General features: G+C 37.6%; 1 protein-coding gene and 2 long non-coding RNA genes across 3 annotated transcripts; all 3 read right to left on the minus strand.

The window, feature by feature from the left end:
* Positions 1-4,224: 4,224 nt before the first annotated feature.
* LOC125378343 lies at positions 4,225-5,113 on the minus strand. The gene is made up of 3 exons (XR_007220210.1): positions 4,981-5,113; positions 4,621-4,726; positions 4,225-4,337 (listed from the first exon to the last, which is right to left on the minus strand). It is a non-coding gene; the product is annotated as an uncharacterized LOC125378343 (long non-coding RNA).
* Positions 5,114-5,575: 462 nt separating this feature from the next.
* LOC125378386 (myeloperoxidase-like) lies at positions 5,576-7,634 on the minus strand. The gene is made up of 7 exons (XM_048393850.1): positions 7,544-7,634; positions 7,165-7,338; positions 6,922-6,988; positions 6,550-6,644; positions 6,301-6,396; positions 5,745-5,941; positions 5,576-5,593 (listed from the first exon to the last, which is right to left on the minus strand). The coding sequence occupies exons 1-7, from the start codon at positions 7,632-7,634 to the stop codon at positions 5,576-5,578; spliced, it is 738 nt and encodes a 245-aa protein (XP_048249807.1).
* Positions 7,635-8,282: 648 nt separating this feature from the next.
* On the minus strand, positions 8,283-9,543 carry LOC125378347. Its single transcript, XR_007220212.1, has 4 exons — positions 9,304-9,543; positions 9,017-9,047; positions 8,622-8,711; positions 8,283-8,315 (listed from the first exon to the last, which is right to left on the minus strand). It is a non-coding gene; the product is annotated as an uncharacterized LOC125378347 (long non-coding RNA).
* Positions 9,544-15,251: the final 5,708 nt, after the last annotated feature.

The raw sequence follows: 15,251 nt of genomic DNA on the forward strand, positions 1-15,251 counted from the left end.
ATTGACCTGTCTATCACATCCATGGAGGGTAAGTAGGAAAGGAAAGTGACCTGATTCATAGCTTGTCAAAAAAAATAGTTGAGCATAGAACATAATCAACCAAACTAGCGCCACCTTCCTTAAAACAAGTAAATGATCCCCAGCAAATCGTCCATTTACAATATGGACAGAAAAAACGTACTACAGAAGTCTACCAGATCCCTCCCGTAATCATTACACACATCATCTCTGGTACTGCGGGGCACGTCAAATGCATCCGATACATACTCCATGTCTTATAAACATGTAATAAATCTGTTGTTGTCGTCGATAATAAAATCTTTCAAATTACCAGACCCGTGAAGATTCCGGGGTAGAATACATGTAGGTCTTCAGCAACCAATGCTTGTCGTAAAAGGTGACTAAGTTTGTCGTAAAATGCGACTAATGGGATTGGGTGGTCAGGCTCGCTGACTTGGTTGATGCATGTCATCGATCCCAATTGCGTGGATCGATGCTCATGATATTATTCACTGGATTGTCTGGTCCAGACTGTATTATTTACAGACCGCCGTCATTTAGCTGGAATATTGCTGAGTGCGGCGTTAAACGACAAACCAATCAACCAACCAATCAAATTACCACAGCGTACATTATAGTCACCAGGAAGAATAATTTCCCAATCTGGATGTTCATATAACACAGCAGACAAGCTTTTATCTAAGTACTCTAGACCCTTAGGGACTCTATTGTCTGTCATTACTAAGTACAAATGTATACTTAACAACAAAAGTTCCTGTGACATTGAATAAGATTTAATGCAAAGTTATGCTTTTTACCAAATCTGAAACAATTTCGGTTTGCTATGGATAAAAGACTCCTGTAAGTGTTCAAATGGTTTAATTTCCCATACAGACTTCAGAAAATGCGTGATTTCATCAAAAATAATCAAACCAATCGAATTACATAATTGACATAATCAATAAATAAACATAATCAGTAGCGTGTGTGTCCACCTCTGGCAAGCAACACATCTTCGTTTCATGGAAAGGACCAGGCGTCGCACAAAGTCCTGTGGGATATCTGTCCATATCTGCTGGAGCATGTTTCGAAGTTCCTGCAGTGTCTGTGGAACACGTCGAAGGTTGTCTCTCCATCTCATCCCACATGTGCTCGATTGGTGAGAGATCAGGGGAGCGAGCCGGCCAGGGAATGACATTCACGTTGTTTTGTTGAAGAGAACCCTGAACAAGTCGAGCAATTTGAGGCCGGGCGTTGTCATGTTGAAAGGTAATGCCTGGGCCATGACGACGCAAAAACGGTAGAACAACAGGGCCGATGATCTCATCGGGGTAGTGCTGTCCATTGAGATTTATCTCTACCACTATCAAACAGGTCCTCTGTCATGCTGTAATCCCACCCCATACCATAACGCTGCCGCCCCCGAACCGATCTTCTTCCATGACACAATGATTGACGTAACGTTCACCTCGACGTCGGTACACTCGAATGCCTCCATCGCTGTGGCTGAGGTGAAAACGAGACTCGTCAGTGAATAGAACTTGTTCTCAGTGCATGACCGTCCAGCGTGACGCTGTCTGCACCACTGTAGACGTGCTTGGAGGCCAGGGATGCTTCTTGCAGTCACTGTAGCTGGCAAGAATCGACTTCGTAGGTGTGTTGTTCGAATCAAGTTGTCTTGTCGATTATTGGTTACACGTGGCCTGCCACTCCGAGGATGGTCTCTGACTGCATTCGTCTGTTGCCAACGTTGCCATAAACACCTGTCCTGTGGACATTAAATTGTCTTGCAACATCACGTTGACTCGATCCTGCTTCAAGCATACCAATGACTCGCAGACGCTCATTTTCGGACAGGCGTTGTTCTTCGTAATGTTGAATAGTTACGTAATTTTGTTGCTTTTCTGAGTGGTTGTTGTCAGCACGATGCTAAACAATACTTGTTTGAAAAATACACTAAAATATTGGTGTCACAGGAACTTTTGTTGTTGACTATATTAACAGGATGCACAAAACCAACAAGTAAATTACGTGTGAGATTATATATACTCTTATCAAGTAACAGAAATATCATGTCTGTGTAGTCAATAATAACACGGCGCAGACCATGTGATAGTGAAGTGTGAACACACACAGACACGCCCTCTCGGTAGTTTACCCTCTGCAGTTCGTGTAGACACGGTACTCGGGGAACAAAGTCTCTATGCTTTCCTTTGTGCAGTGCATCTCTAGAAGACCAAAGATACTGTGATCAGTGGAAATAAACTTCAATAAAACTTCATGATTTATTCTATCAAATGCCTTTGAAAAATCAACGAAGATGCTATAAAATCTACCATTAGTTTTTGGAGAGATATTTGTGCAAATGCCTGTAATGCCAAAAAGTGATCAATAGAAAAATATCCGGATCTAAATCCAGCTTAAGGGCTTAATATTCGTGTATAATATTATTAATGTCACACCAGGATTGTAATATTTTATCCAGAATATATGTCAGAACTTTGCACAGTGAGTAAATAAGAGATATGCCCCTGTAATTATCTGTAATATAAAACAAGCTACATACATCAATGTTTGTTGATTCATGCACATGTCTATATGCTCGTTGAGAGGTCAGATGAAGTGAAATGAGGGTTAACGTCACATTCACTTCCCTAGCTACTCGCACTTTGTAAAGGGTCATGCGATTATTCATTTGACCGCTTACACATATGCTAGTTTTGTCGCGGTACCTCATAGTACACATTATCCTCCACAGTGGATATACATGCATATAGTGCTGTTCGTCCTTGATATTGCTTCCTGTATAAGGATAGAGTTCACATGGTCCAAAGCAGTGCTTCCTATACATATATATAGTTCACATTATCACAGAGGGTGCCTCCTATACCCGCATATAGTTCGCATCGTCCATGCGATACCATGCTGCTGACCAAAGCCCTAGAAACTCGCACAAGCCATGCTGCCAAACACGGCCACCCTTCCATCAACTTTCCACGAGCAACGTTGCTTAACGTCGCCTGATTTGTGACCTGTGCTTTGTACACGGGGTGCCGTACAATCAATAATGTGAACTATATGTACGCTAAGGACAATGGGGGTTATTATACATATGTAATTATAAATAAACATATATATACATATTAGGAAACTCTGCCTGGGACGATGCGAACTATATGCGGGAATAGGGGGCACACTCTGTGATAACTATATACACGAATAGCAAGCACTGCGTTTGTAGAAAGCACTGACAGCGACAATGGGAAGTATATATATGAATAGGAAGCGCTTTCTGGAATAATGTAAACTATTTGCGTGTGTAGGAAGTACTTGCAGCGAAAATGGGAAGTGATATACGTGTATGGGAAGTACTGTCTGGCATAATGTGAGCTATACACTTAGTGAAAGCACTGCTCGGAACAATGAGATTGTATGGAACATGTATTGTTAGAAACAATATGTATCTAGGCCCTGGATACTTTGTCATCATACCAAACATTAACACAAATGTGAAACGTATCAATGTACCAATCAGCCTACCAAACGGTAGATGAATAACACCAAACCAACAAATTAAGAGACAATGAATCAGAAATTCAAAAGAGAACGTGTTTATTTCAAAACGGTTGAAAAATTAACAAATACAATTGATTGTTATATATGATATAACACAAGTATTGTTCAATATTGTTTCTAAGATGATATACGAATCTTCACACATGATCACACATATATTGATAGTTGCTTTAAGCACCACATCAACAATATATTATACAATATCATACAATGACAAAAAATAAGAAACACCTCCTTTATAGATCTATGAAATAGTGCAAGTCATACATATAGAATATGTTTATGTCCTTGACGAATAAATTATACAATGCCATAAACATATACTGCCAATAATAATGCTACTTGTATGCTTTGATTAAACGCTTTGATGGTGTAACTGATGGATTTACTAACTTAATTGGTTACCAATTCGTTTTGTTCTCATAAAGTGTAGGCATTATAATCAGGTATAATGTTAACTGACATTTCCGTTAATAATTCCAGCATTATTAGTGAAATGCCATACCTAAATGTACTTGGCATTACATATTTAGTATGAAGACAGTTGAACACAAATGTCAAAAATGTAATGTATTCTGTGATTTAGGCATCTTACAAACCAGGACTAGTAGTGTGGGCTATACATGGTGGAACACCAAAATGCTATGTTTCAAATCTTCGGGGTTTATTTGTTGAACTTAAGGGTAGGCCAAGCAACCTCTCATCTCCGCCATTTGGTTAAATCGATTGTTGGAAGATCGTTGCAGGGTATCAAAGGATTGCTGTGAAATACAAAAATGTGTCACCCAGTTAAAATATTAACATTTCCGTCAGCATATTTCATATGATCTGGTTTGATATTCGTATCCTATATAACTGAATGAGCTTGAATATGTTACATTCAAAGTGTGTCACGAGGTGTAAATGGATCCAGGATACAATTCTAATTAATGTTCACTAAATGAAGTACGCCAGACATACCCTGTCGCATGTTAATATGAGGTCTGTCTGTGCGAGATAATTAATTACTGACGAACAAAGGAGATGAATGTCTTCATTGCCTACCTTTCTTTTGAGAACACTGTAAAAGGATCTCTTTGGATGGACTTCACTCCTGAATTCCTACAAAGAATTTTGGCAAAGCGCATTCGTCGGATCTCAGACAGTTGTCCTTAAATAGAAAACGCAATAAATATTTATATATACAATTACTTCTGACAGCAAGAGAGTATCTTTTTTCCAAACTATTGTCAGTGAAACACTAAAACATTTTGACATCTTGAATTAGAAATGCAATAAAATTCATATTATGATATAACATTCTCATCTTAAAGGCATATTAAGTTATCTCATAAGTACATAGTTTGACATCAACAAAATAGTTTAACAAAACATACAAGCACACAGGAACAGACTGGACGGTACCTAATGTAAAGCCCTTTCTTGGATGGGATGTTTCGAACCAGAATGAGTCGCCATATTTCAGGTCATGGAACTGTTGACCAATCAGACAAGCGAGGAGAGGGCCCACTGCACCGCCATGCACGTGCTGTTCAGCCACTGCACCGGTGAAGACGTCGATGTCATCAGGGGATCTGAAGCAAGAATACATAAACGTAAGGAGATCTTGAGAAATGTCAAATAAGGGTTAAAGTATCTTTATTTAATAAATTTGTTACAATAACTCTGTACACATATAAGAGTAAATTAAATTAGACAAACCTGTATACACTTTTCAAAGCAGCTCCTGCTTTACCAAATATACTGTCATCAAATGAAGTCACTTCCGATAGCTGACATGCCTTGCGGAAGCTGTTGTATGATGGCAGGCCGTGGTCACGACCTCTCTGAATGTTCAAGGACACGATGTCAAAGCCATTATTGCCCGACGTCTCAAACAAATGCTCAGTCATCCCACTGTTGATGAATCGGTTAACCTCCTGATGTCTGTCCTTGAGGATAGCCTTCAGCACGGTGTCCAAATCTTTGATGACCTCAGAAGGTCTGAAAAAGAGCTGTTCTATGGGTACATGTCGATCTCCGAGGGTCAGGAAACGTGGAATGGTGGAGTGGCCGTATCTGAAGGCGGCGGTGGCGAAAACGTTGTAGATGGTGGGGTTTTGGGTGAAGTTGTACCTGAAGCTGAAGCCAGGGGTCAGTCTGTACTTCCTCATGGCCAAGGGCCCAACAATAATGGGCAGCCATTCGCGGTAGGTGACTTGTTGGATGATGGCTGACACGATCTTTCTGGCCTCCTCAAACAAGACATCATCAGGAGTGGTCGATGGCATGACATCAGCAAGTTCTTTGACAAGACGATTGTGTTCGCGGACAAACATGGTGTGTAGCACGGCCAGACCAGGGAACACGTTCACACGGTCGTCACCTGATGATGGAGTTAGTTATAAAGAAGGTGTGAAAGTGTTGTGAATTATCATTCGAAATGTACCAAATAGTCATGTGTGAAGTACAATATAAAAAGATTCTGAAAATAGTACTACGGATACATTAATAATTAAGTTGTATTTACCAGCTTCAAAACACCATTCGTTGGTATTGCTTGTTCGACAGTTGCCTTGGTTGGATTCTGGCAACAGGTTATCGCCCTTGGTTTTCATGTAGGCTGAAAAGTTGAATGACGACATTTATTTGTATATACCAATTTCTCTCCACGGTATTTGCCACATTTTAAAATATTTGTTTGATCATGAATTATAATTTAAAACAAAATATTGCCTGACTTACGTCCATTCCTGAGGTGATTGATCTGATCCTGACTGAGTCCGTACACGTTAGAGGCGTCCACAAAGGACGTCAGTAGGTTCAACTGTTCTCGAGTATCTGGAAGTCACATGGTTTTAAATTAAATATGGATGTTATCATACAGTGTTGTTTATGGCTTTCGTTACTTAATAAGATGAGCATAAAAATAATGACAGAACAATCCTTCATTGAAATGAGGTAACCTACACAGCCTTGTATTCATATACTCACTCCTTCCAGGTGCTGGGGCTGATCTTTTGAACTCCATGCAGTTCTTTTGGAAATGTCCTTCATTTACTGGCATGGTGATTGGGAAACAAGGACCACTGGAACAGTGAAATACAACCATTGTTATGATAATGTTTATGATATGTTATGATACACAAACACATGCTTATGATGTAGTCGGAATCGTACAGTAGACTTTTATAATCATGGAAAAGGTTGTATCCCTTTCATCCTAATTCTAAACATGTATACAATGTCACGTAATTTTAAAGTTTATTATTTCTGATTCATTTATTTCAAATATCTCGACCAGTTATTTCCATTAACACAAACAGAATGATTAAGTGTGGAAAATATAGAATGTTAATTGCTTACCCAGCTCGTACATCAGAATGCATCTCTCCAGGTGTGTGACCATCGCAACATTTTGATTGAACATCACCTGAGGAATATGAGGATTTGTTAAGTTAATACAAAGATTTAGATGCATATCGTAACTATTGAAATAGGTTCGAAAAATATGGATCACAAAAACAAATATATCACAGTTTGTCTGATTTCATCATCACACGTCTGGTCACTTTGATGGTCAGAGGGTATTGGCCATTTGGCACCTACCTGCATGGAGAGGAGTTCCGGTGAGATCGTGGTCAACAAACTGACCCCACTGCATCACCATCACCGTGTGGTCATCAGAAGGACTGTCAACTCCCGGATGGACGGCCACACTGATGGCGCGTGGACTGGGAAGGGGATAACCATCAACGCCTCTCATTCGGGGAACGAACTTGCCTGAAAAGTCAAACCTTTGCTTTTAAAGTTCACTAAAGTATGGTTAGTTGTAATATTGATGGGGCATAACTAAATGTCCCCATTGGAATACTTACAAGACTTGCTTCCAAACGGTCTGATTTATTTATGAAAATCGCCCTGGTCATAAGCATGAAATAATGATTTTTAAGTTCTAATATCAATGTGAAGAAAGTCAGTTCTTTACCATCATCATATGCAGGATCAATAAATCTCTTGAATGGTTGGTTGGTTGATCCCCAGGTTGGCCAGCGAGCATTGTTGCAACTTCCGTCCATTGTCCGGTAGCGGGCGTCTTGTCTGCAGTCGATAGAGCGCCGTCTGTAAAAGTGAATGGTGTTATCAAGTCTAATGATAATTGGTGTAGGTATCAACTATATTAAACTCTCAACCACAAACGAAGTGTCCATAGATGAGAGTTAGTACGAAACTGACCTGATGGTGTGTTTGTCTTGATACTTGGATGTGCTGATGTCTTCTATGGAAATCTGAGACGTCTCGGCGGCGTCAGCCAGTGTACAAACAACATACTTGTCTTCGTCATCACCTACGTCAAAGTAAAGGCATTAATACACTGCTTACTATCATGGGACAATTTCAGAGTACTTTAACTTCGAAAGTCTGATCAAAGGTCGCACCATCTGAACTGGATGATGTTCTATAGTGGATAATGATGTTTGAGAACGCGTATCAGCAAAATATTTGTTTTAAATAATCGGAATTTGTCATCTGTATGTCCCATATGCAATAAATCCTCTGAAACATATGTATGATCAGATTTGTCAGTTAACCCAATAGACAAATCATGGATAGTGATGCCGTTAATGTTGAATAATTAGACTTCTTACCATGCAGGAGTCTGAACAAGATGTCAATTCTGTTTTCTCTGTCCAGCGTTTGTCCATCAACTGTTCCTTGGTGGTCACCCCAAGTCGTTGGTGAAGTTTTTGTCGCACCCTCTAATAGGTAAATAAGTTCAGAGTATAGAGAAATAGGGTTGTTACAGATTATGAATGCAATCACAAAAACTTTCATACTTTGCCACCCCATATTTTGTTCTATTTAGTGGCGTTAAACGGGGTCTTTGAATATGTCCGGAAATATCAACACAAGTCATTTCACGTGCATCTTTCAGGGTATACCCAAACACATATTTATTCATCTTATCTCTCAATCTTAGAATTCAAGAGAACATCATTATCTCCAACAATCCCTTCTTCAAATGTGTACCCCGAAGTGTAACAATGTAACCGGTGTGAACTTACTGTTCGTTGATGACTCATCAGTGACATCGTCAAGGAATTTCGTGTTCATCTGATGATCCATTCCAACCAGATCTGATTGTATTGCCTTGACTGAAGGTAAGGTAGTTTTTAGTCAAACAACTGGTATCACAAAATATAATATCCGTACATTAAAACATTCAAACTATATTTAGTGACATTGATTTCATCAAAGGTCCGTCTCTACATTGAAGGACTAAGCATAATAGTAAGTAGAAATTTGGCATCTTTAACACAGATATCTCATTATTTCAGCATATTACATGATGCCAGTTGCGTGAGTAACGCCCAAGCAGATGAAACTAAAATAGTATTATTCAATCCTTCACTATAGCTTGTCAAGATTTGGTTCATAATTTTTAAAACACTATACTCACGTTGCTCAATGACGGAATCTATGTGGTTAACCTATAAGGGAATGAGTAAACATAGGTTAAATAATCGGTCTAGGGTAAAACAGATGTGATAATCTCAAACACCGTATGCCACCCGTTACTTTGAACATGATGAGAGAAAGAAGTTTCAGAACAATAAACCCAGAGTAAGTAATTACATGACATTTCTTATATATACTGATTTTCTACAGACATTCATGACTAGCCAGATAAATACCAATACTGATAATGAGAAGAAAAGATAAAAGAAGAAACAAAACACAACCTACCTCTGTGTCCGCCTCTCCAGCAGTGACCACGGTCAACATACAAACAAACAACACAACTTTCATCGTTTCTGCTTCTGTCCAGTACAAAGTGGGAATGTCTGATACACCAAAGATGGGACCTTGTATTTATACTCATATTCCTGGATTAAATCAACACAGATTACCCTAGAATTCACACTCCCCTGCTGGGTATTATCCGACATATCTACATGGGGGAGCTAAACATCTTGGATTATGCGGAGGCAGGCTGATTATCCCGGAGCAGCGTCATCGCCGCCATTGTTCTTGGTGTGGTGTATAAACATCAATAACGAGGCAGTTGGTAACTGTTTCTCACCAGGGGGTATTATCAGAGGGCATTGTTGAGATTATATATAATAGTAACATATTAATAATAACTGAAACGGGAGAAAATGTAAGTTTCTTGTTTTTTGACTGAAAATACAAATAAAATAATTCATGTCTCCCAAAATCTCTATGAACTTCTCCATAAGATATGTCACATGACCCTTCCCTTGAGATATGTAGTTCTGTTAGCTTGAACATCACAAAAACCTTATCAGTGTATTCGCTTTAAGGTTACTCACGTTTTTGTATTCGGTTTTGCTATTGTAATCGCTAAACAAATGTACTTTGAGAACATATATTCAGTACACCATCTCTTCCGAATTCATTTTTATTAAGTTGTAGTAGTAGTATTAGTAGTAGTAGTAGTGGTAGTAGTAGTAGTAGTAGTAGTAGTAGTAGTAGTAGTAGTAGTAGTAGTAGTAGTAGTAGTAGTAGTAGTAGTAGTAGTAGTAATAGTAGTAGTAGTAGTACAAACTTTCTAGAATTATAATTGAGATATGTATGTACCACATAAAATGTACGACTGGACTTCGTGTTTATGAATAAGTGGAAAATTTGCGATTACATGTAATTGTCAGTTCCTATTAGCAATATCAATGATTGACAATTAGTTTAAAATGTTGATCCTATATGTATTATTTCATTACATTGAGGGACTAGAAAATCCTCCAGACACAAAACGTAGTGACCATTTCAATGCATTTGTCTCCCAGTACTTGTCTGCAAAGCTTGTCAAGAACAACTCGTGATGAGAAGCGGATTACCAACTGTCTCATTGTAATGATACCACTCTTAGAACAATTACAATTGATGAGGACACGCCCAGATCAACACCATTCATTTATATAATCCCGGATTTGTGGTAAAAACAAGACTGTAACTTATCACGGATTATCATCAGCGACAGCGGATTACGGGATAATCTGATTTTGTGTATTCGGCAAACATGGTTGTCCAAATATGTAAGAACCATGCCCGATCTATCCGCTCTCATGTGCCAAATATTAATACAATCATTGCTGTTTAGAGCAACCTACATGTGCATCTGTATTCCTCTATAGCACGTTCAGTGTTCTAAATGTATCTTTTAAAAGTATATATATTCATATACATACAATAATACGATACAATAATACGAATGCTTCAATATCCTGCATACACAGTTGTTGATATTAAATATTTGTTTTCCCATTTCTCATTGTAAAACCTTAAGTTAAGAAAATAGACAAATGTTATCTCTGAAGAGTGAGTGAGGTAGTATCTTTTTTCGCCGCTTTTGACAATTTTCCAGCAATATCAAGGCGTGGGACACCAGAAATGAGCTTCACACATTGTATCCATGTAGGGAATGGAGCCCGTGTCTTCGATGTGACGAGCGAACACTTTAACCACTAGGCTACCCCACCGCTCCTCTCTCTCTGAAGAATTCATAAGATGGATAATGTTTCAGTTCCTGGATTATCTGTATAATATTGTTGTATATATTGCTTTCTGAACTGGGAGTAGCGTTCACATATCATCATCACACGGTATTCATCTTCTACACTCCTCTTATTTTTCTTCAAACAGAACTCGCAATATCTTTCATCATGAGGAATATTATTGTGTCTTCCAATCTGAACATGTACACATAATCCAAAAATATTTCATCTAAATTTTGCTAAATGCCAATTAATATATTGAGGTATGTTTATTGTTAGATATGATTCAGTATTGTGAAGTGACGTATATTGTTTATAGTACTTGCACTTTGATGAACTTTCCAAGGATGAGTGCCAATTTGTTGAAGATCCTTGTTTAAATTAGTTTTAAAGATTTCAGCATCTCCCATGTTCTGCTGAATCCAGACTATACCAAATCCTAGATGAAATATAATATTCATAATTGAAGTAACCCATGTGTGTCTTCCAGCATTATCAATAGATATAAGTATAATGTAAATCTGATATGGTAGTCTATTATTGTAGAGGTGAATTAATATAGTCCAGTATTTTATATCTATTGTCATGTAAATACATTCTCTGCCAGTCTGCCACACTCTCCAAAAAACATGTTATTAAGAGTAATATTATTAAATCTAGGAAATCGTTTGCCGAATACAGTCTATGTACTTTCCATTTACTTGTTATATGAAGTTCCCCAGATTTCAGCACCATAACACAATATTGGAACTATCATGCCGTCAAACGTTTTCAAGTTGTCTTTATGTGATAAATATCCGAATTTCTTTTGATAATTAAAGATGTTGATGAGTGATTTCTTGGCTTGAGCAGAAAGTAAGTTTATTTTCTGCTTCGAAGGCCATCAGCCCATGTACACAGTTGATACAACAATATCCATAGACAGACAGAGAGACAGACAGAGAGACAGACAGACAGACAGACAGATGTTTGATGAATTTCTCAACAATACATATGCATCGCAATCAAATATGAAATGGAGTTCATCTTCAATGCTTTTAGTATTACACATCCTACAAATTCGGTTAACAGCTATAGCTTCTTTACATCTGATATTACAGCGCAACGGCAGTTCATGCAATCTCAACAAGCAGATATATCTTCTTAATTCCCTAACATTTATGTTTGTAACATAATATTCAACAGTCAGCAATGACTTAATATTCGTATAATGTGCAAGTCGTTTTGAATCATTGATAATACTAAAAATGTTTTGTTTTCCACAATCTTCTAATCTCTGTCTGAACATCGACAGAAATTATGAAATATCTCAAATATCTTGACTAACCCATCCATATCCGAAACCATACGTGTATAACAACAATCTAACAGCCCCACACCTCCGCCCCTTATAACAAAAAAAGGTTTTATCTTACAATCAAACAACTTAAATAACATATTTCCAGGAATATTTGGGTATTTATGCTGTAATTGAGCTTTAGTGGCTTTTGAAACAAGAGTATTTGTACATATTGTCAACCTAGTAGAAAACATAATACCTAAAAAAATATAATAGGTTGATGTCTTTAGTAGCTCTCCATCAAAATACCACTTCTCATAATGTCGTAAATAACCACCATTTAGAAAAAAAAACTAATATTTCTGTCTTATCCATATTTATCTGTAAGCCCCATGATTTACTATATTTACATAAAATATCAATCTTTCTTTGCAAACCAATAACACTGTAATCAAAAATACAGAAATCATCAGCATACAATAATAACAGGAGTTCCAAATAATCTACACCTATGTATATACCTCTTACATCTGCATTTTCCATCATGGATTGAAATTCTGAAATCAACATTGCAAATAAAAACGGGCTGATAACACAAACTTATCTGACTCCACTTAAACTATCAAAATAATCAGTAATAGAAGTGTTGGATACTCTTGCAATTGAGTTTATATTCGAATACATATTTCTCAGTACAGAGAATAATTTACGATGAATACCTTTATTAATTATTGAATACCACAGTAATTTCCTATTAAAAGAATCAAATGCTTTCTTGAAGTTTACATAAATAAAGTAAAAACGTCCCCAAATTTTAGATAAATATTTTGTACACGACATTGCAAAGTGAAACTATTATCCGTTGTGCAATAGCCTTTCCTAACTCCTGCCTGGGCCACAGGTATACTGTTAAAGTGATCGGAAAAACGTTTAAGACGCCCATTTAGAATAGAGCAGAATAACTTCCCAAAAATATCCATCAAAGATATGCCTCTATAATTATTAACACAGTCAAAGCTTCCTTTTTTATGGAGTGGTACAATAACACTCTCAGACCATTCTGATGGAAAATTACCCGTTGACAAAATATTATTATACATAACTAACAAATATGGAATTAAAACAGTTCTGCAGCATTGGATCATGTCAGCCGTAATACTATCTGGTCCTGCAGCTTTACCCTGCTTCAGATCTCTTATGAATGATTCGATCTCTTCCTGTGTAATATCATCATTAAGAATATTATTTACATCATCATCAGTACAGAAATCACACAATTGTTCATTATGGTTATTTATAACCTAATCTATCTGCTCAATGATATCCGAGTCTACAAGTATATCAGTATGGTTTAAAATATTCAGTCTTAATATAATCAAACCAATCTTCTTGGCAAATCTGGGTGGAAAGAGGACCACAACTTGTCTTCTTTGTCAATGCGATTATGTTGAATATTTAGAAAGAATCTCCTTATCACCAATAACTCTAAACTTGCATTTTTTATCCAGATGCAAGTTTTGATTATCTAGCCCTAGAAAGTAATCCGCATGAAATAGAACCACTATGTACAGCATTGGTCAAAGCTTCAACAGCTAAATCAACATTCAAAGACAATAAATGCATAAACTCATCCATGTGAAGTGCAGACAATGACTCAAAAACATTATGTTTGAAGGCATCACATATTTCATTTCTCCATGTATATCTGGGAATATTATTCACATGCATTTCATTAACATTATTGACCTGTCTATCACATCCATGGAGGGTAAGTAGGAAAGGAAAGTGACCTGATTCATAGCTTGTCAAAAAAAATAGTTGGGCATAGTACATAATCAACCAAACTAGCGCCACCTTCCTTAAAACAAGTAAATGATCCCCAGCAAATCGTCCATTTACAATATGGACAGAAAACGTACAACAAAAGTCTACCAGATCCCTCCTGTAATCATTACACACATCATCTCTGGTACTGCGGGGCACGTCAAATGCATCCGATACATACTCCATGTCTTATAAATATGTAATAAATCTGTTGTTGTCGTCGATAATAAAATCTTTCAAATTACCAGACCCGTGAAGATTCCGGGGTAGAATATATGTAGGTCTTCAGCAACCCATGCTTGTCGTAAAAGGTGACTATGTTTGTCGTAAAAGGCGACTAATGGGATTGGGTGGTCAGGCTCGCTGATTTGGTTGATGAATGTCATCGATCCAAATGCTTATGATATTATTCACTGGATTGTCTGGTCCAGACTGTATTATTTACAGACCGCCGTCATATAGCTGGAATATTGCCGAGTGCGGCGTTAAACGACAAACCAATCAACCAACCAATCAAATTACCACACCGTACATTATAGTCACCAGGAAGAATAATTTCCCAATCTGGGTGTTCATGTAACACAGCAGACAAGCTTTTATCTAAGTACTCTATACCCTTAGGGACTCTATTGTCTGTCATTACTAAGTACAAATGTATACTGAACAACAAAAGTTCCTGTGACATTGAATAAGATTTAATGCAAAGTTATGCTTTTTACCAAATCTGAAACAAATTCGGTTTGCTATGGATAAAAGACTCCTGTAAGTGTTCAAATGGTTTAATTTCCCATACAGACTTCAGAAAAAGCGTGATTTCATAAAACAAAATCAAACCAATCGAATTACATAATTGACATAATCAATAAATAAACATAATCAGTAGCGTGTGTGTCCACCTCTGGCAAGCAACTCATCTTCGTCTCATGGAATGGACCAGGCGTCGCACAAAGTCCTGTGGGATATCTGTCCATATCTGCTGGAGCATGTTTCGAAGTTCCTGCAGGGTCTGTGGAACACGTCGAAGGTTGTCTCTCCATCTCATCCCACATGTGCTCGATTGGTGAGAGATCAGGGGA

Source organism: Haliotis rufescens, unplaced genomic scaffold, assembly GCF_023055435.1.
Source record: "Haliotis rufescens isolate VD_foot unplaced genomic scaffold, xgHalRufe1.0.p SCAF_12, whole genome shotgun sequence".
In the NCBI taxonomy this organism is placed as follows: Eukaryota; Metazoa; Mollusca; class Gastropoda; order Lepetellida; family Haliotidae; genus Haliotis; species Haliotis rufescens.